This window comes from Rhinopithecus roxellana, chromosome 21 (genome assembly GCF_007565055.1).
Source record: "Rhinopithecus roxellana isolate Shanxi Qingling chromosome 21, ASM756505v1, whole genome shotgun sequence".
Classification (NCBI taxonomy): Eukaryota; Metazoa; Chordata; class Mammalia; order Primates; family Cercopithecidae; genus Rhinopithecus; species Rhinopithecus roxellana.
In genome coordinates, this window is record NC_044569.1 from 6519765 (window position 1) to 6541664 (window position 21900).

General features: G+C 42.3%; 1 protein-coding gene across 5 annotated transcripts in view; it reads right to left on the bottom strand.

Annotated features, from left to right (window-relative positions):
* Nucleotides 1-21900, bottom strand: part of FAM210A (family with sequence similarity 210 member A) — a 58769-nt gene that overhangs the window by 14610 nt on the left and 22259 nt on the right. For 3 of the 5 annotated variants that reach the window (XM_010375512.2, XM_030926206.1, XM_030926205.1), the window contains one exon: nucleotides 5302-5802. In XM_010375512.2, the coding sequence (XP_010373814.1) occupies nucleotides 5302-5774 (473 nt within the window). In that variant the 5' untranslated portion in view covers nucleotides 5775-5802. Of the gene's footprint in view, nucleotides 1-5301; nucleotides 5803-12517; nucleotides 12752-21900 lie in introns of those variants that run through there. The other 2 variants (XM_030926207.1, XM_030926208.1) reach the window with 2 other exon arrangements.

Genomic DNA, 21900 nt, shown 5'->3' on the forward strand with positions numbered 1-21900 from the left:
GTCTCTTCCTCTCTCTTTTTCTCCTTGACTCCCTCTTTGTCTCTCTGTCTCTTTCTCGCTCTCTTTGCCTCTTTTCCTCTCTGTCTCCTTCCTCTCTCTCTCTCTGCTGGTCTGTCCTTGCCTCTGCCAGCCGCTTATGCTGCTGTTCTCTCAACCACTGTGGGGGGTTGGGGGGCATCTAAAACCAGCTCTAACCAAGGGTCTATGTATGGGAACTGGTCTGGGTGCTCTGGCTTACAGGTTGCCTTGTGCCATACCTTTGAAACAAGGGACCTGTCCAGGCTTCCATCTGATGGCCAACCTACCTCTAATGCTGGCCAGTCTATTTCACACACAGTTATAAGTTTTCCTGGTGTCACAGTAACACCGTAATCTCCCTTAAATCCTTTCTTGAAATTTTTCAACATAGTTTCTAGCAGAGTTGGCTTACTTTGTGCCTGACCCATTCTTCAAGACAAAACACACACACCACAAAACAAAAAAGGGCACACACACACTTCTACGGTTTACACCAAACCAGAATCAAAACCAAAATCAGAGTATCAAGAAATCCAAGCCAGCTCAAAACCAAAATCAAAGTATCAAGCAATCCAAGTCAAGTCAAAAACAAAAACCAAAGTGCCAGTAAAGGCATGCCGTGGGTGATCAGGCCACACTTCCACTCAAACGGAGTGGACAAGTTTCAAAGACCAGTCTTACCAACTTTCAGATGTCCAGACTCCAAGTGCCAGTTCCTTCCCGGTGTTCAGCCACTGTGGCGATCCTCTGCAGGGGCCTGCCATGTGCTGCTCTGGCGAGGCATTCCACCGGGGCAATTGCCTACCAGGGAGCACTCTCAGGATCTGCATCGCTCAAGCTGGCCAGCGTCTCCCGCAGGGATGCTCCACAGGGCAGGCCTAAGCCGCCTAAGGGGGTTGCCTCAACCCTCCGTTAATCACCTCGCTTCCTGGTCAGGGAACTAAGAAATGTTGCAGGACGAGCCACAGACAAAATCCTTCAGACACCGAGTTAAAGAAGGAAGGGCTTTATTCGGCCAGGGACATCGGCATGCCTCCTGTCTCAAAAACCGAGCTCCCCGAGTGAGCAATTCCTGTCCCTCTTAAGGGCTAAAAACTCTAAGGGGGTCCATGTGAGAGGGTCGTGATCGATTGAGCAAGCAGGGGGTACGTGACTGGGGGCTGCATGCACTGGTTATCACAACGGAACAGAACAGGACAGGGATTTTCACAGTGCTTTTCCATACAATGTCTGTAATCTGCAGATAACATAACCAATGATGTCAGGGGTCGATCTTTAACTACGAGGCCCAGGGTGTGGCGCCGGGCTGTCTGCCTGTGGATTTCATTTCTGTCTTTTAGTTTTCACTTCTTTCTTTGGAAGCAGAAATTGGGCATAAGACAATATGAGGGGTGGTCTCCTCCCTTATTAGCATTACTGAGTTTGCCTCTTGGTGAAGGCAGGGCCCGTAGACCTCCACTGTAAAAGCAGCTTTCCCTGTGTCATTAAGAAAGAGCACTGCCTAGATCTATTGTGATTACGGTAATGGTAAATTCTGAAATCTATTTTTAATATTAACTAGGGAAAAGATGTCCCACTCTGTGACTTCATCATAATACTAAGGAGCCAGGGAGCACCCTCAGCAGACATGGCTGATCATCCTCAAGAAAGGACTATTAAAATTACTTATCATCAGAAGCCAGAGGAAAACAGAACAACGTAAGGAAACTTTAAACAGATAAATTAAAAAATAAACTATGAGTCCAATCTCATTTCTTCTACCTTCATTCTTTCTTCTATCTTCAGTTTCCATTCTTTTTCAAATCTCTTTCTAGATAACAACTAAATCTCATTAACATAAGGTTTAGGCCAGGCGCGGTGTCAACACTGTCAACACTTGTCTCTATAAAAAATTAAAAAATAAAAGATCATACAACAATGGACTGAGACTCCAGGAACAAACTGACTGCATCGTCACTGGTTTGTGTCCTTTGTCAGAAAAAGAAGCAAGCATCTAGTTCCACTTTTTTTTTAGATGGAGTTTTGCTCTGGGCTGGCATGCAACAGCATGATCTCGGCTCACGGCAACCTCCACCTCCTGGGTTCAAGTGATTCTCCTGCCTCAGCCTCCTGAGTAGCTAAGATGACAGGCTCTGTAATCCTGTAGTGTAATGCACCACCATGCCCGGCTAATTTTTGTATTTTTAGTAGAGATGGGGTTTCTCCATGTTGGTCAGGCTGGTCTCGAACTCCTGACCTCAGGTGATCCACCCACCTCAGCCTCCCAAAGTGTTGGGATTACGGGCGGGAGCCACTGCGCCCGGCCCCACTTATTTCTGTTGATTTGATGACTTTTCTTAAAAATAACTTTCATTTCCCCTGGAAGTACTGAATGTGAAGTATTAATGAGGGTCTGATTCAAACAGAAACATCTATTGTTTGTCACTTTCTACTCTGAACTGCCCACAGCCAGCCAGGAATCTGTGCTTTACAACCGTTTCCACAGAGGAGGAAACACACAAGGACAACGGCACATTCGCCGTCTGGACACAGTGCAGTAGAAATCAATCAGGGTTTTGCCTCAGAGTGGGTCTGTAACTTCAGGAACTTGAGGTCACAAACACAAGGCATCTAAATGCAGGAACCACACCACCACTGCTGAGCCACATTTGACCAAACTACACCCCTCTGGACAGAGGACATCAGATCTCTGCAAGGCTTTGCCAGATAGGAGTGGCAACGAAGCTCACTTTAAAATAAAATCTATTAGCATGCACAATTTAGAACTCCCCGAAATAAAGAATTTCAAAAGCCTGAGAACTTCATCACTCTGTTAACTAAATACAGAATGACATTTCGCTCTGCAGCGCCTAGAAAGGCAGTAACGCGACCTGTCAGAGTAACTAAGACAAACGCTGGTCAGTAACGAGGCATGATGTCAAATGCCCGTCTTTCCAGCTACAACCCAGTTTTCTCCCTTTCTTTGAATAGTAATAGGCAACAAGCAAATAACACAGAACTTTTTTCAGCTAAAACAAACAAACAAACGAACAACACTAAAATATAACTAGCTTCTTGTCAGGTGAACTGACAATCTGTATTTAGTATAATCAACTTCAATTTTTACAATACAATCATCCTACAGTGAAAATATTCTAATTCTTTTTTCTTTCATCCATTAGTCTGATTTTTTTAAGCATTACTTGTGATTAAGATCTTCATTTAGAACAAATCGACTTTCACATTTTGAGGGATCTAATGAAAACCTCAAGGAGGACTGTTCTGGAAAGCAATTTATCCTGTCCATTATAAATTCTCTACGTGATGCTACGACAGAATTGACACAGTGGTCGTGGCAGGTAGTAGTGGTGGTCTGGCAACCAGATTCCTATGCTAACAAATAGCCCCAAAACAAGGTGTAATGGGGAAGGGTATTATTTTAAAGTTGACAGTTGTACCACCATGTTTACATATAAGCATTTTGCAAAAAAGGAGGGGGGAAAACAAAACTAAGAAAGTTGCATTTTACAGGGGATGGCAGAGTATCACCCACAACTGCTTTAGGTGCCACACAGCAATGAAGAAATCTTAAGCATTATTAAGATCACTAGATTATTCTGGGTCTACTTTTTCAGTTACAGAACTTTTACCAAAAAGAATTAAGGAAAAGTAAAAGGAACAAAAACATTATTCTTAATAATCTAAATGAGAATTTCATATTCAATTAATTAAAAGCTTGAATTTCTCCCTCTCAGGCCAGCCAGGAGGCGGAATGCCTTGCCTTATCATACATGGGCAACCTGACGAGGGCAAAAGAAAGAAGTATTTTTCATGTCATCTTTCACAGACTGAATCACAAAAATCCTCCATGACTGAAAAAAGAAAATGTAGTATGTAGAAACCCATTCATTACATAACAGGACTGAATGCCTACAATAACTTTTGATCAAAATGGTAACTTTATGTTCTGTGAAAAAACCAAGGGCAGTTTTGAAGACTTCTATAAATATTAAACATGTCCAAAAATGTCATTAATAAACCAAGAAACAATTCCATACAATACACACCTAAACAATCTTCTGCAAGTAAAGATACAATTCTTAAATGATATGCAACAAAGAAGGATATAATTAAATAACAGGAACATAATGTAAAGATACAAAGTGAAACAGAACAGCATCAATTACACAAGGTGAAAAAAAATCCTTTCAGAAATTTTGTCAAGAAACCTATGTAATCCTGTGTTCCCAAAAATAAGTAGTTTCTATTCCATCACCCTGGAAGAGTTAATTATAGCTTAGTCTGCAATAGGCTGCTTCTAAGGAGTGAGCTTTATGTACAACACTAACCATAATTTGTTAATGTCTTGATATCAAGCCGTTAAATATAATCAAGCACTGAAAACCACTGAACTCTGGAAAGTATAAAGTAATTCTCAACCCATTAGGAGAGTTTACTGAAGTGTTTAAGTCCTTCATGCACACCAGGCCCAGACACAGAGGAACAGGCACTGGTCCTCCTGCGCCTAAAGCAGTGTGAAGCAAATAACTTACCTTATTAAGTAAGGGGAAGGCACAGTATTAACAAGAGAGACGCACTTAAAATTATATGTTTCAAAACACTGGGAGGCTAGACCTACCAGATTCACTTCTGATCAGAACAAAAGACCTTTCCTTGACACTTACTGGACTTGAGTAATATCAATGCAAACAGATTAGCCAGGCTTTGGGAAAATCTTGCAATTTCCCACCAAAATCATACACATGGCAAAATGGATATCTTTTCGTATTTATGAACATTCTAAGAAATATATAATTACGGAGTCATGGTGCTGTCAAATTTCTGAAAATTGTATTTATGTCTGTGCTCTCCTGAAAGCCAGGATGAGATCTGCATATAGGAGAGTGTATGCTTTGGGATCAGACACACCTAATTGGGTTTTTAGTCCAGGCACCGCTTTTAGCAGCTGAGTTATTTTGGGAAAAGCTGAACTATTTTTATTTCTCCTTGGCTAATAATCTGTTTTTTCATTCATAAAATGGGTGTAATTCTGTAACTTGCTTTATATGGTTGCTGGGACGATTAAATAAGATGAAACAGTTAAAAATTACACTAGCCACTTGCTCCAAACAGGAAGCAAATATTAGCTATTATTATTAAAATGTGAAAAAAGGTATGAAAAAGTTATCCTCTATGGATGAAACACTTTAAAGCATTTAAAAATCTAAAGCTATCATTAGTACAATTAAAAAGATTAATATTCTAGTAAGACAAGGGAAGACATTCAACTAAGCAAAAACTTACTTCAAGGCCGCATAATAAAACGTTCCAAACCAAACACCAGAAGTAATTAGATGCACTGGAATCAGAACTTTTCCATACTGTCTAAATGTCTTCTTGAATCGTTGATAAAGACTAATAGATTTATCTTGCAAAGGATCAGGCTCTTCCTTTTTTTCTGGAGTTCCCTGAGCTGAGCCACTGGATGAAAAAACCCTCTTGAATGAAACCTGTTGCTTCCCTTGCTTATGGCGAAGGACTCCTGGTTGGGGTGAATGAGCATCCAATGGCCTCCTTTGCTTTGCAACACACTGGGCAGCAGATAAATTCAACCACTGTTTTTGAGGGCCTTGTACCAAAACCACTTTGGATTCAGTATTGTACAAAAGTAAAGGTCCCTTTACATTTTGACAGCGTCCAAAAAGACCAGCATTATGTGGTTCCAAGCATGTCCTGCGTGCCAGTCGAGATACAGTCCGTGGTACATTCCATTGCATTTTGAAGAGGGTTGATGGGTTTCAGCTTCTATAAAGACAATTTTTTAAAAAAATTAGGTAATACTGAGGCTTCTATTTTAAATCAATTCATCTGAAAATCAATCATTAACCATCAGGAAGTAAAAAGAGACACTGCTACATACTCCACAAAAACTGATGTTAGCGTATACAGTTTAAGCACAGTGTAATTTTAAAATCTCTTAAAGGCCAGATGCAGTTGCTCACACGTGTAACGACAGCACTTTGGGAGGCCAAGGTGGGTGGATCACCTGAGATCACAAGTTTCGAGACCAGCCTGGCCAACATGGCAAAACCCCATCTCCACTAAGAATACAAAAATTAGGCAGGTGCGGTGGTGGGCACCTGTTATCCCAGCTACTCAGAAGACCAAGGCAGAAGAATCACTTGAACCCAGGAAGCGCAGGGTGCAGTGATCTGAGATCACACCACTGCCCTCCAACCTGGATGATAGAGCAAGACTCCGTCTCAGAAAAATAAAATAAAATAAGCCAGGTGCGGTGGCTCACGCCTGTAATCCCAGCACTTTGGGAATCTGAGGCAGGCAGATTGCTTGAGGTCAGGAGTTCGAGATCAGCCTGGCCAACATGGCAAAACCCCGTCTCTACTAAAAATACAAAAATTAGCTGGGTATAGTGGCACGCGCCTGTAATCCCAGTTACTCAGGAGGCTGAGGCATGAGAATTGCTTGAACCCAGGAAGTGGAGACTGCAGTGAGTTGAGATCATGCCACTGTACTCCAGCCTGGGCAACAGAGTAAGACTCCATTTCAAAAATAAAATAAAATAAAAATCTCATAAAACACACCATTTAAATATGATACGGTAAACTAGTCCAGCTGGCACCATGGGGAATAATGTTTTGAGGCCTCTTGTTCTATAGAAACAGTGTAGTATAGTGGCGGGGGGGGGGGGGGGCGCGGAAATAAGATCTGGGTTCTGATGCTTTGGGGATATAATTCTACATAATTCCCTTTCAGACTCCAAGCCCAGGTCCACTACTAAAATGAAGATTACTTACAGGATTGTTAGCAGGAATTACACAAAATTTCTGATGTAAAGACACTTTTGTAAACTAATGAGCATCGTTAAGTGTCATTTATGATTACAAATGTTGAGATCTGATGAACAGTTGATATTAGCATTATTTGCACTATAATTAATGCCTTCAGACTGTTATCAAGTTACAAATCACTTATGCTATTGAATGGCAAGAAGAGATAGCCTGATATTTATTTTCTTCCCCACCCTCATATCAATGGGGGGAGAGAAAAAAGTGTACGGTGATGTCTCACTATTTGATCTGGCATCGGCATAGAACAAAGATTTACAAGACAGCCAGACACAGTGGCTTGGGCTTGTGGTTCCAGCTACTCGGGAGGCTGAGATGGGAGGACACTGGAGTCCAGGTATGTAAGGCTATAGGCATTTGTGAACAGCTACTTCACTCCAGCCTGGACAATACAGCAACCCTGCAAGTCTTTTTTTTAAAAAAAAGAATCATAGAGACTTCCGGATAATTACTTAGCCTCTCTAGACAAAGGTTTTCCCAGTGGCAAATGTAACTACAGTAGCCACTGCCATATAGTCAATCAGTCCCCTTCCTTCAACATCAGGTGGTGCCACACAAGCCTCCCCCTCCCAGTGCCAGCTCTACCTTACTACTTCTAACATGTTGAGAACAGATAATTTAACTATATCCTAAATAACAGACAGTGAGATCTGATTTAGCACCCCAATAAATTAGCACTCCAATAAATACAGATACTCCATCTTACATGAATATTCTTTATCTGGTGTACAAAGTTGACTGGCAAAACAAAAACTGTCATCGTATAAAAACATTCGTTAGTAATTATCCACCAATAAAAATTAATCCCCTGACTCATCCCTCCCTAATGAATAATGAACATCAGCTCCTAACAGACTCTCACAGATAATCCGACAACAGTACAAATGAGTTGATAAGGGAAACTACATATCTTGCAAAATAAATAGGCCCCCAAGAAGTATTTTAAAAAGTGATACTGGGCCAGGAGCGGTGGCTCACGCCTGTAATCTCAGTACTTTGGGATGCCGAGGTGGGCACATCACCTGGTGAGGAGTTCAAGACCAGTCTGGCCAACATGGTGAAATCCCACCTCTCCTAAAAATACAAAAAAAATTAGTTGGGCATGGTGGTGCACGCCTGTAATCCCAGCTACTTGGGGAGGCTGAGGCAGGAGAATCACTTGAATCCCAGAGATGGAGGCTGCAGTGAGCCGAGATCGAACTACTGCACTCCAGCCTGGGCAAGAGAGTAAGACTTGTCTCAAAAAAAAGAAAAAAAAAAAAGTGATACTAGGGACTAATTTCAGACAAAGCAGACTGCAAACATTCTTTGATTATTAAAGAGGAGCACTGTATAATAACAATAATGAAAAGAAGACATAACAACCCTAAACATGTATATACATGTATAAACAAGAGAGGATCAAAATAAATGAGGTGAAAACAGAACAGAAAGGAAGAAAGAAATCCACTCTTAGAGATGTCAATACTCTGGTCAACAACCTTGATAAACCCAGCAGGCAGAATGTCTGTAAGGACAGAGTTAAACTAAACAACAATGTTAATCAATTTTATCTAATTGACATTTACAGAATACTACATTGAACAACAGCAGAATATACATTCCCCTCAAGTTCACATGGAACATTCAACAAGCAGACCCCATGTTGGGCCATTAAATACACTGTAACAAATTCTAAAAAATGAAAATCATGCCAAGTTATGTTCTCAAACTGCAACAGAAGTATACTAGAAACCATTAACATAAAAATAGCTGGGAACTCGCCCCAACCCCAATTATGTGGAAATTAAACAACACACTTCTAAAAAAAAAAAAAAATCTTCAAACTTCTAAAAAGAAATTTAAAAATACTTTGAAGTAACTGAAAACAAAAATACAACTTAACAGAATCTGTGGGATACAGCAAAGCAGTGCTTTGAGGACTAAACTTTGACGTTTTTCCTCTTGCCCAAATTCCTGTCTAAGGGGTCTGGGGAGTCACACCCTGCAAACCATGAAATTTCACCAGAGGGGTTTTATTTAACCCTATATAAATGGCTACTTTCCAACTTGACTCTGGCATAACATCACATGACAGATAAAGAAGGAAATCAAAATATTTTACCCCAAAACATGCTTCTTTGCCGTATTTTGAAATGATCCTGCAAAGCCTTTTTTTTTTTGGTGGAGAAAAACTGTATTTGTAAAGACTCTATTAACATAATCAGAACCCCGCTTCCAGGTCTTCTCAATCCTGAAGAGGTTAACTGAGAGTCTAGCACCTTTTAAAGGTCTGAATCGGAAACACCTGCCATCTATTGTCTCTAAGGGCAGCCAACTTTGAGACTTCATCTAAGCACTAAGAACCTTGGTATCCACAACCCCTTATCTTAATTCAGACCCTCTTTTCTACTGATTCCAGGTCTTTAGATAATAACTCTTCCAACCAATTGCCAATCAGAAAATCTTTTAATCCAGTTATGACCCATATGTCCCCACTCTGAATTGTCCTGCTTTTCCACATGGAACCAATGTATATGTATACCCTACCTATACTGACTGATGTCTTATGTCTCCCTAAAATGTTTGCAGCCAGGCTGTAACCCAGTCGCCTTAGGCACGTGTTCTCAGAACTTCTTGAGACTGTCTCAGACCTTGGTCACTCATATTTGGTTCAAAATAAACCTCCTGAAACATTTCACAGAGTTTGACCCTTTCATCAACAGCTTACAGGTAGGATGCACATACTAGAGAAGAAGTAAGCTCTATACTCAATACGCTAAGTTACCTCCTCAAGAAACTAGAAAAGAGAAGCAAGCAGAAAGAAAGAATAAAAATCAGAGCAGAAAGCAACGAACATGAGGAAAAGAAAACAAAAAATATCAACAAAACCAAAACCTAGTTCTTTGGGGAAAAAAATGAATAAAACTGATAAATCTCTAGCCAAGATAACTAAGAGAGAAAACAAATGACCAATATTAGAAATGAAAGAGGAGTCATAACTGATCCCACAGATATTGAAAAAGTAATAAAGGAATACTATGAATAACTTTAACTCGATGCCTGTGAGAAAAGATCTTATCTGAGGAATGCAAGTATTTTTAACTATCAGGCCCAAAGAGACATTAAAATGAGACCAAAATCCCGCCGTACCTCCCCTCACCAACCCACCTCCTCTGAGTTGTGTATTCACCTCTTGAAACTGCTTGTTATTGCCATAAGTAGCTACGAATTAACCTAATAATGCTATAATTCACAATCTATAGCTTCACAACACATAGCCAACAACTCAATGCTACGTCTGTAAACCAGTGAGAATTCCTGACAAGGAACTCTTTATTAGTTCATTCCCTGTCCCCCACAATTTGGCCTTTAAAAATCCACTTGCTTATAACTGCTGCTAGGAAGTGTGTATATTCAGGGCAACTTGAGTCTATGCTCCTGAGTTGCAATCCTCAGGCTTTGCCCAAATAAACCCTCTACTTACAATAATTTTGCTTCAGCTTGTTTCAGGTTGACACCCACAAAATTGATAACTTAGATGAAATAGACCAAGTCCTCAAAAAGACAAATTGCCAAAACCTACACAAGGAGAAACAAAAGACTTTAATAATCTTATATTCATTATTCATTAAAGAAAGGGAATCAAAAATTAATAACCTTTCCAAAAAAAAAAAAAAAAAGAAAGAACCCGGGCTCAGATTATTTGACTAGTGAATTCTACCAAACATTTAAGGAAAAAATCATACAATTCAGAAAACACAGGCAGAGAAGACTAACTCATTCCATGAGGCCAAAAGTGCCCTAATACCAAAACCAGCTACATAGAATCCAAGAAAGGAAAACTACAGACCAATACCTCTTATAAACATAAAAAGTAAAAATCCTCAACAAAATATTAGCAAGTCAAATCCAACAATGTCTAAAAACAATCATACACCTTGACCCAGTGGGATTTAATCCAGATATGCAAAGGTAGTTCAACATTTAAGAATCAACTGAGAATAAAAATGAAATTGTGATCTCCCAACTGACTGAATGGACCACCTCTTGGCCAAGCGGACCCTGGCGAAACCTTGGAAGCTGAGTTCAGGTCACACGCCTGTTACAGGTAGTTAGACAGGTATGCAGGGGCAGGAGAGGGCTCTCTCCCACCCACTAGAGATGTCTGGTGATGGTTCAGCAATTATCACACTACCTTTCTAAAAGTGATAAATTGGCAGCAGGGGCCAGAGAGACGACATTTCCTGATGGTCCACACCTGTTACACTCAAGTGTTAATTGAATGCAGGCACCAGGGAGGAGCAAAAACGGCTTCCAATAAAATCTCAGGTGTTGGATGAGTGAGCCAGGCACACACATTAAGAGACAAAATGGCAGAGTATGACCTTCCAGGAGCACTCCACAGGAAAAGGGAAGAAAGCCTCAGATGGACGTGCATACAACTTCCTAAACACACTGCTCGTGCTCACTTCCCAAGTGTAAGGAGGGCACTGTACATGCAGGTAGCCCACCCTAAGGAGAATCATGGGAAAAGTGTGCAAGACACTGGAAGTGGGTCAGCCTATGAAGTCCTGGGATCACAGTTAAACACTGCACTTACCCTTCACATGCCCGCTTGGGTCCTTCCCAAGCATACTTTCTTTCCTGTTCTAAAGCCTTTTTGAAAAAACTTTCACTACTTCTCTGAAACTTGCCTCAGTCTCTTTCTCTTCCTTATGCCCATCAGTCAAATTCTTTCTTCTGAGGAGGCAAGAAATGAGATTGCTGCAGACCCGTACAAATTCGCCACTGCTAACTTTTGTATACCTTCCACCAGTAACACACCCTTCAATACACCCCTATCTCACTAACCTCCATTAGGCTTTCTTCCCTAGGAGATAAACAGAAACCGGCTCTCCAAAAGACTCCACACTGGTAATGCTGATTACTAGCTTATCTTCCCAGGTACGGAATAAAGACAAGATGAGAGTAATTATTCTGATACAATGACAGGGGCAGGAGGCAGAGAAATTCTAGGCAGACAGGAGCAGGTCCCTGGCAAAAGCCCACGTTCAAGCAGAAAAACCTGAAACCCACAGCCCAAAGTGAGAACTTCCAAACCTGTGTGCCCCCTCTCTCCTAACTGGTTCTTTCTGAATGTCTTGTTATCTACCAATGTCTTGTTGTCTTTTCCAAAACTACCTACAGCCCGGCCCCATCCTGTGCCTATAAAGACCCCAGACTCAGCTGACAGAGGGGAGAAGTGGCTGGGCGTCAGTAAAATCAGCTGGACATCAAGAGAGGCACCTTGACTTCAGAGACAATGGCTGGATGAGGCAGAGAGGCAACTTAATTTCAGGGGACAGCAACCTGCCCTTTTCAGCCCCTTTCCAGCTCCTCTCCCCTCTGAAAGAGGCTTTCATCACTCAATAAAATTCTCCATATTCACCATCCTTCAATCGTCTGCATGACCTCATTCCTCTTGAGCACTGGACAAGAATTCAGGAGGTGCCAAGTGTGGGTACCCAAAAAGGCTGTCACTCTGGCTCTTTACCCTCATTGGCAGAGGGCAGCCACCCCACGTGACTAGCCAAAGGGTCCACTGAGTGGATAGTGCTGCTGTCTGTAGATGGCGGAGCTAAGGCAGCATTGTATCACAGCCACTGGGGCCTTGGGGTCACAGGCACCCCCACCTGGATGCTGCCACAGGGCCTGCAGGGAGTTCGCTCCAGCTTGTGTGAAAGCAGCCAGTTCCTGCACTCACTCGCATGCGCGCTTTCTCCCGTGATGGGTGGAGCGCAGCGGACAGACTTTGCTCCTGCTGGCGGCACGGCTGGCCGGTTCCCACGCTCATCTGCTCACATGCTCCCTCCTGTGTGGGGTTGAGTGGGGCAGGCCGAGTAAACAGGGCACCCCTGTCGCAAGTCCTGTGAAGGGGTCAAGAAAATATCCTGCATCAGTTCCTTCATCCCTCCCTGAGGCATCTGCTTCCTCTGTTCCCTTTTCCTTCAAAGGTTCACCGTATCTTGTGTAAAATGTACATTCACCAGGCACTAAAACCTCACAAGTATGCAAGTATTCCTGTCACTAAACCTCCTGAGAACCAAAAAATCAGCCACAGATGTGTCTGTAACTTGTGTTTTTTCTGGGCACGCGCTCAAGGTGGCCCAATAAGCCTCCACTGACTGGGACACCTGCCTCAGTCACTCACTTTGGTTATCACAGTCAATGTAACCCACCATATCAACAGGCTAAAGAAATAATATGATCATATGAATTGATGGAGCAAAAGCCTGACAAAATCTAACACCTATTCCCAACACCTATTCATGATTAAAAACAAACTTCTCAGCAAACTTGGAGGGGAACTTACTCAACCTGATAAAGAACATCTACAACAAACCTATTGCTAAACTCACGCATACTTAATGGTGGGAGGCTGGACGCTCGCCCATGGCTGGGAACAAGGCGAAGATGACAGACAACCTGTACCACCACCCTGATTCAACATCACACTGCAAGTCCTGGCTAGTGCAACAAGGCAAGAACAAAAATTTAAAAAGTATACCGACTGGAAAGGAAGATGGAAAACTTTTCATTGCATGTAGTAGGACCGTGTATGTAGAACATCCAAAAGAATCTATTAAAAGACTCCTAGAACTAATACGCAAGTACAGTGATTTTACAAGATCAAACATATAAAAGTTAACTGTCTACAGATACTAGCAATGACACATAAGAATTTGAAGTTAAAAAATACCATTTATATAATAATATACTCTCCAAAAATACTCAGGTAGTATAAACAAAATATGTATGAGACCTACATAAGGAACTCTGTTTTCTTTCAAACTCTGAAAGAAATCAAAGGTCTAAATAAATGGAGAGACAGTCTACATTCACAGATAGAAAGACTCACTACTGTTAAGATACCAGTTTTTGTCAAGATGGTCTACAGATTCAACAATAATATCTGAATCAAAATCCTAGAAAACTGTTTCTTATATCAACAACCTGATTCCAAAGTTTATATGGAAAGCTAAAATACTCAGAACCACCAACAAAATACTGGAGAAGAACAAGGATTGACATTTGTTAGTAGACTCACATTATTAGACTTCACCAAAAAGCAGAATCTGTGAAAGAAAAAATTGGTAAGTTGGACTTCACTAAAAATAAAAAACATCTACTCTGCAACAGATACTGCTAGAGAACGAAAAGACAAGTCAGTAAGCAGAAAATATTTGTAAAACATGCACATGATAAAGGACTTGTATCCAATACAGTCACAGATCGCGTAGCTTCAGTTTCAGCCAGCAATGGACAGCATAAAAGATGGTGTCGTAAGATAAGAAAGTGGAAGGCCGGGCGCGGTGGCTCAAGCCTGTCATCCCAGCACTTTGGGAGGCCGAGACGGGAGGATCACGAGGTCAGGAGATCGAGACCATCCTGGCTAACACGGTGAAACCCCGTCTCTACTAAAAAAAATACAAAAAAAACTAGCCGGGCGAGGTGGCGGCGCCTGTAGTCCCAGCTACTCGGGAGGCTGAGGCAGGAGAATGGCGGGAACCCGGGAGGCGGAGCTTGCAGTGAGCTGAGATCCGGCCACTGCACTCCAGCCTGGGCGACAGAGCGAGACTCCGTCTCAAAAAAAAAAGATAAGAGAGTGGAAAAATTCCTATTGCTTAGTGACATCATATTCATGTGTTTGTGGTGATGACAGTGGAGGCAGAAGACAGTGATACTGATGATCCTGCCCCTGGGTAGGCCCAGGCTAATGTGTGTTTGTGCCTTCATTTTTAACAAAAAGTTTAAAAAATAAAATAAAAGGCCGGGCGCGGTGGCTCAAGCCTGTAATCCCAGCACTTTGGGAGGCCGAGACGGGCGGATCACGAGGTCAGGAGATCGAGACCATCCTGGCTAACATGCGTGATGAAACACGTCTCCTTACTAAAAAATACAAAAACTAGCCGGGTGAGGTGGCGGGCGGACTGTTAGTCCCAGACTACTCGGGAGCTGAGGCAGGAGAATGGCGGGAACCCGGGATGGCGGAGCTTGCAGTGAGCTGAGGATCCGGCCACTGCACTCCAGCTGGGCGACAGAGCGAGACTCCGTCTAAAAAAAAAGATAAGAGAGTTTGGAAACATTCCTATTGCTCTTAGTGAATCATATTCATGTGTTGTGTGATGACAGTTGGAGGCAGAAGAAGTGAATACTGGATGATCCTGCCCTGGGTAGGCAAGGCTTATGTGTGTTTGTGCCTTCATTTTTAACAAAAAGTTTAAAAAATAAAATAAAAGGCCGGGCGCGGTGGCTCAAGCCTGTAATCCCAGCACTTTGGGAGGCCGAGACGGGCGGATCACGAGGTCAGGAGATTCAGACCATCCTGGCTAACACGGTGAAACCCCGTCTCCACTAAAAATACAAAAAACTAGCCGGGCGAGGTGGCGGCGCCTGTAGTCCCAGCTACTCGGGAGGCTGAGGCAGGAGAATGGCGTAAACCCGGGAGGCGGAGCTTGCAGTGAGCTGAGATCCGGCCACTGCGCTCCAGTCCTGGTGACAGAGCGAGACTCCGCCTCAAAAAAAAAAATAAAATAAAATAAAATAAAATAAAATAAAAGTAAAAATGTCAATAGGCAAAAGCTTAAGGATAAAAATAAAGGTAAGCTAAGGTTAATTTATTAGTAAAGAAATTTTTAAAAATAAACTTAGTGTAGCCTAAGTGTACAGTGTTTATAAAGTCCACAGTAGCATATAGTAATGTCCTCGGCCTTCGCACTCACTCACTGACTCACCCAGAGCAACTTCCAGTACTGCAAGCTCCAGTTCATGTTAAGTACCCTGGTACAGGTGTATCATCTTTTATACTGTATTTTTACTGTACCTTTTCCCCATTTAGGTATGTTTAGACACAAAAATATTTACACTGTGTTACAACTGCTTACAGTATTCAGTACTGTGCTGTACAGGTTTGTGGTCTAGGAGCAATAGGCTGTACCATCTCGGTTTGTGTAAGTATACTCTGTGATGTCCTCACAATGACAAAACTGCCTAACTATGCATTTCTCAGACCACATCTCTGTTAAGCAGCGTGTGACTGTACACACAGAACTCTTAAAACTCAACAATAAGAAAACAACCCATTTACAAAATGAGAAAAAGATCTGAACAGAGACCTCATTAAGATCTACGGATGGCAAAAAACACAGAAAAAGATGTTCAATGCCACATCATTAGAAAATTGCAAATTAAAAACAGTAAGACACTACTACAAACTTATTACAATGCCTAAAATCCAAAAACATTAACACCACCAAATGCTGGTGAGGGTGTGAAGCAAAAGGAACTCTCACTTACTGTTGGTGGGAATGCAAAACGGTGCAGCCACTTTGGAAGAGAGTTTAATAGGTTCTTAAAAAGATAAACATACTCTTACCATACAATCCAACAACTGGCCAGGCATGCTGGCACACACCTGTAATCCCAGCTACCAGGGAGGCTGAGGCACAAGAATCGCTTGAACCTGGGAGGTGGATGATGCAGCCTGGGAGACAGAGAGAGACTCTGTCTCAAAACAACAACAACAACAACAACAACAACAACAACAACAACAAAATCCAACAGTCAAGTTCTATTTACCCACATGAACTGAAAACTTACGCACCAAAACACCTGCACATAGATGTTTAAAGCAGCTTTATTCATAATTGCCAAAACTTAGAAGCAACCAAGATGTCCTTCAGTAGGCGAACGGATAAACAAAATTGTGGCACCTTCATACAAACAGAACATTCTTCAGTAATAAAAAATGTGCTATGAAGCCACGAAAAGACAGAGAGGAACTTTAAATGCATATTGCTACGTCAAAGAAGCCAGCTTAAAAAGGTTATTCTGGGAAATCACACTTTCCATACTCTCACACAACACCAAAACAGTTTTTGGCCAGGTACAGTGGCTCACATCTGTAATTCCAGCTTAAGAATTAAGAACTGGCTGGGCGTGGTGGCTCACCCCTGTAATCCCAGCACTTTGGGAGGCCGAGGCGGGTGGATCATGAGGTCAGGAGTTCGAGATCAGCCTGACCAACACGGTGAAACCCCGTCTCTACTAAAAATACAAAAATTAGCTGGGTGTGGTGGCGGGCGCTGCAATCCCAGCTACTCAGGAGGCTATAGCGGAAGAATTGCTTGAACCCAGGGGGCAGAGGTTGCACTGAGCCGAGATCATGCCACTGCACTCCAACCTGGGCGACAGAGTGATATTCCATCTCAAAAGATGAAGAAAAAAAAGAATTAAGAATTAATTCAAATTAAGAATATCTGAATATCCTAGGATCCTAAGAATATCTGAGGATCCTAAGATCCTAAGATTAAGATCCTAAAATCAGGAATTAATTCAGATTAAGAATATCCAAACATCCTAAGATTCATTCCTTTCCACCTCTTTCTTTTTATTTATTGCAGAGACAGGTGAGTCCAAACTGCTTTTGCAAGCCCCCCGCCATTTTGCAGAACTTGGTCAAAGTGAAACATTCCCCAGGGGCTCGGACCATGAGAAACACCCTGCCTCGCCACTTGACCACGAGGCACAGGAACATTTTTATCATACCCTGCCAGGCAAAGGCCCAACTGAAGGAACATCCCTATCATATCTTGCTGGGCAAAGGGCCCAAGGAACACACTTGGCCAAACCGCCAGATTATAGAAACATCTTAGCAATATCCTCCCGGGCAGCAAGCCATACCACTCAGACCTCTCGCCCCCCATACCTATAAGCACTCCAGCCTATAAGCGGCAGTGGGTACTGGCATTAAACTGGCCCCCACCTCTCAGGTTTATGCTGGACAGAAATGCCCGCAGTTGCTGTAGAGCCACCCTCTTTCTGTGTGTGTCTTTCTTTAGCCTTCGTCTTCCCTTCAAAACCTAACAACAGGGACTCGCTATGTGGCCCAGGCTGGTCTCAAACTCTGACCTCACGCTATCCCACTTTAGCCTCCCGAAGTGCTGGGATTACAGGCGTGAGCCACCGTGCCTGGCCTGGATCTCTTTCTTAATCACATTTTGGCTGCTGTTTTAAATCACATTCAGTTTGCTGCTTAGAGAAAGGACACAGGTGTGCAGTTTGCTGATAGTACTTTCTGGGTTCTTATTTTCCTGCTCCCTAATGCACTGATGGCTCCAATTTAATTTCTATTATATAATCCACCTCCTTCAGCCTACTCTGCATTGGAGGCGTTCTAACACCATATAAACACGCTGAATGGAGGATGAAGCCGCAGCTAAATTCTTAATTCTCAGAAAAGATTAAATTATGCCCCCCTAGTGAATTCCTATGGAAATTCATTAATAATTCATTCATTTCCAGAGCAGTCTTAAATGTCAAGTGTACCACTTAAAAAAAATCAACGATTTTTCCAAAATCACTAGATAAATCTATTCATTTATAAAAAATATTTATATCTTCATATCTTTTCAGAGGATCTGAGCCATAGTTATTACCTGTAGTGGTGACATAAACCCAGAATCCAGTTCCCTTGCATCCTCTCCTTTTCACTTCTGACAGGCTGCAATAAGAATGGAGGCTTTGCCATCAGAAAGACCTGAGTGCTAACATTTTCTTAGCCTTCTCCTTATCAATAAAACTAAGTTATTCTCTTATCACGTGGTATTTATGATGAGATAAATGAGACGGTTAAGTGTCTAGCACTTACTACGCTATACCAGTAACTATTAGTTCTAGCTCCCTTCTTCATCTTCTCATCTATGACCTGGTCAAACCAACTTCATATTCTTCCTTCATCTAAACTTTTACCATTATTTAATTTGGGTGACCATGCAAAATCCTATGCTAAGGGTAAAAAAACTCTTTTTCTTTCTCTACTCTCACACTCAATGTAGAATACTTCTACAACGGAATGTGAAGGAGTTTTCTCCACACATCAAGCAATTCTCCGGAGGACACCAACTGGGTATCCTATAATTCAATTTAATTCTGATACTGTCTTATTTGAGTTAAGAGTCAGAATCCACAGATCAAGGGCTCAGTCCTACAACACTACTCATACTCCCCACTTCAGATGCAAATCACAAGCAGTAAGTTGTTACCAATACTTCTCAACAGGCTATACATTCAAGTTCCCACCTTGGGTTCAATTAATTTGACAAACTTTCCATTGGAGAAACTAACAAGACTTACAGGCCAGGTTTTAGGCAGAATTATAGTTAGGCCCTGGCCAGGATGCATGTGCTGGTGCACTCTGGCCCACTTCCCTGTAGCTGCTGAGAGTCACATAGCATGCTGAACCACCTGCTCCCCACTGTTCCTATAAACGGAATCTCTGACACTGGATCTTTTAACCTAAGAATTGGTTAAGATGTTTTCCAGATCCTGAATTCCAGCAAAACAGCTCACACCAAACTGTCTGAAGATTCCCACCAAGGAACGAACTCAGCAAAGGAATGTCGTTTCTTCATCTCCCTGTCACCAGACTTCACCTCTCACTTCTCGATTAATCAGCAATCCCCACACTTTAGCCCATCACTTGTCCAGACTCCTTAAAATCTCCATCTCTAAACCTCTCGAGGAGGCAGATTTGAAGTTCTTAAAGCAAACTAAATATGACTTAAGAAGGACTCCATACTTGTATGTTTGAGTCCTTGTGGACGAACTGTAACCTAGCTTAATAGGCAGACAAGATTGAAAACCGAACTTAGGAGTATGCACCTGTACAACAGCCGAGTCTTGACCAATTGCAGTGGCCAGCCATACTTCAACCACTCAGAGACTGCCAAGTGTTCAAATAAGGCAAATGCCAACCTGCAGCCAATCCAGCTGTTTCTATACCTTGCTTCCGATTTCCATATATCATTTCCCATTTTTTGTCTATAAATCTTCCACCACGTGGCTGCATGGGAGTCTCTCTGAATCTGCTTTGAGTCGGGGGGCTGCCTGATTTGTAAATCATTCACTGCTCAATTAAACTCCTTTAAATGTCATCCAGCCTAAGCTTTTAACAGATGGTGTCAGAAGTGGGATCCGAAGTAGAGCTTCTAATGACCCCCAGGAGTGCTGAATGAACAAGCAATGTACCTGCTGGACCCACTTGTGTCCTCCTATCTCTCAGAGCAGCTGGGAATCCTGGTTCGTTCTCTCTCAGATTTCGGAGTTCTACACATTTGTGTTTTGAGCTCTCGAGTTTCTCTGAGCAAATTTCTGATCCAACTGGGTTTAGAAATCGCAACAGAGATTGAACTGGGTTCAGGATCAGATTGGACCCGGTAATTAACTGGTTTGGATCCAGTTAGAGACCTCTTACATCTGACTGGGTCAGAAAGAAACTGGTGGTAAATGGTAATATTGCAGGGGGTATAAAATTTGGTTTTTAAAAATTTGCAACAATTTTTGTGTTCTACCCTCCTTTGTTTCATTTTTCTTGTGTGTTTAGGTAGGGTAAAAAAAAAAAAAAATCATTGGCTAAGTTAATCAAGGGAACCTGAGGGTAAAGCCAACATTTTAGACAAAAATAGGATCCTTAATTTCTGGAAATCTAAGTTCCTTCCAGCTTATACATTAGGCACAGAAAGCAGCAAAGTCTTACAGAATGGCAAAATCTTACTAAAGCTAACTTACAGTGGAACGGTCTGAATAAACAACAATGCGTTGAAGTGCATTTAAAAATGAGGGCTCTCAGAAATTAAATCTACTAACCTTTTAGCTTAGTTATTATCCAGATCCAAAGGAAATAGACTGCAGTATCAATTGGCTGACTTTGGATAAGTAATGGGGTACATTTTACCTGAGTAAAGGATGGTACTGGGTTAGAGGCCCTCCCCTCAGTAAAGTCTCTCTTGGACAAAAAACGGGTTAAAGATGACAGGGCCCAATCAGGAGAAAATTTGAACCTTGCCAGTTAGATATTTGGCGCCCCCATGCAGCTGGTTGGGCAGCAACTTGCAAAATCAAGAGACTTTTACCTGTGGTTCCACAAAATAGAAAAAGATGATTTTGCTTTGTTTATTGCGGCTTGGCCCCCAGGGCTATGGTGCGGCCAAGCCAGGTCACAGGGCTGCTTAGAGGAAGCGAACTCAGAAGCCTGGCATGTCAGCCAAAGGGTAAGAATTTCTTACCAGTCAGCCTTCTATCTCTCTTTCCCTGCGCAAGCTGGTTGAATGAATGGTAAAAATCAGTTTATCTCCTGTAAAGTTTTCAGTAATAGGAAAAAGAATTTATCAGGCCAGTCTTAAGCTGTAGACAATTTGGTATGCTTGCTTTATGTGTCTTCCTGTATCTTTTTTTTTTTTTTTTTTTTTTGAGACAGAGTCTTGCTCTGTCGCCCAGGCTGGAGTGCAGTGGCCAGATCTCCACTCACTGCAAGCTCCGCCTCCTGGGTTCCCGCCTTCTCCTGCCTCAGCCTCCCGTGTAGCCGGGACTACAGGCGCCCGCCACAGCGCCCGGCTAATTTTTTTTTGTATTTTTAGTAGAGATGGGGTTTCACCATGTTAGCCAGGATGGTCTCTATCTCTTGACCTTGTGATCTATCTGTCTTGGCCTCCCAATGTGCTGGGATTACAGGCATGAGCCACAGCGCCCGGCCCTTCCTGTATCATTCTGTCATAAAGACAGTGAACTTAGAATAGAGCACGGGCTTGAAACCCCGTAAGCCCACTGCTCAAGAAGGCCCAGCAAGCTGGTCAGTAACAGACTTTGCTGCGGGTCCCTCACACAAACAAAAAACCTGTATGAGGTCTCCATCTTGTTTTACGTCCTTGGGAGCCTGATCTTGTGACCATGTGGCTATACTTTCTCTTGGTCTCTGCCTTCCAGGGAACAGGAATTTTAAGGTTCATGTCATAGGTAGCTCTAAAAATCATCCTGAGTAGTTAAAAGCCTTTGCAAGCTCAAAATTAACTACTCTAGACTCCTTCTGGAAAGCGCAGTGGAGGCTGCCCAGTGCTGTAGCTCAGCAGCTAAGGTTTTCTCCTTTCATAGTGGTGGTGATCTGAGTCCAATTCCTGGCTTAGGGAACGAGTTCTTTCTTGTTTGATATCTGCATAACTGATACCATTTGCTGATTCTC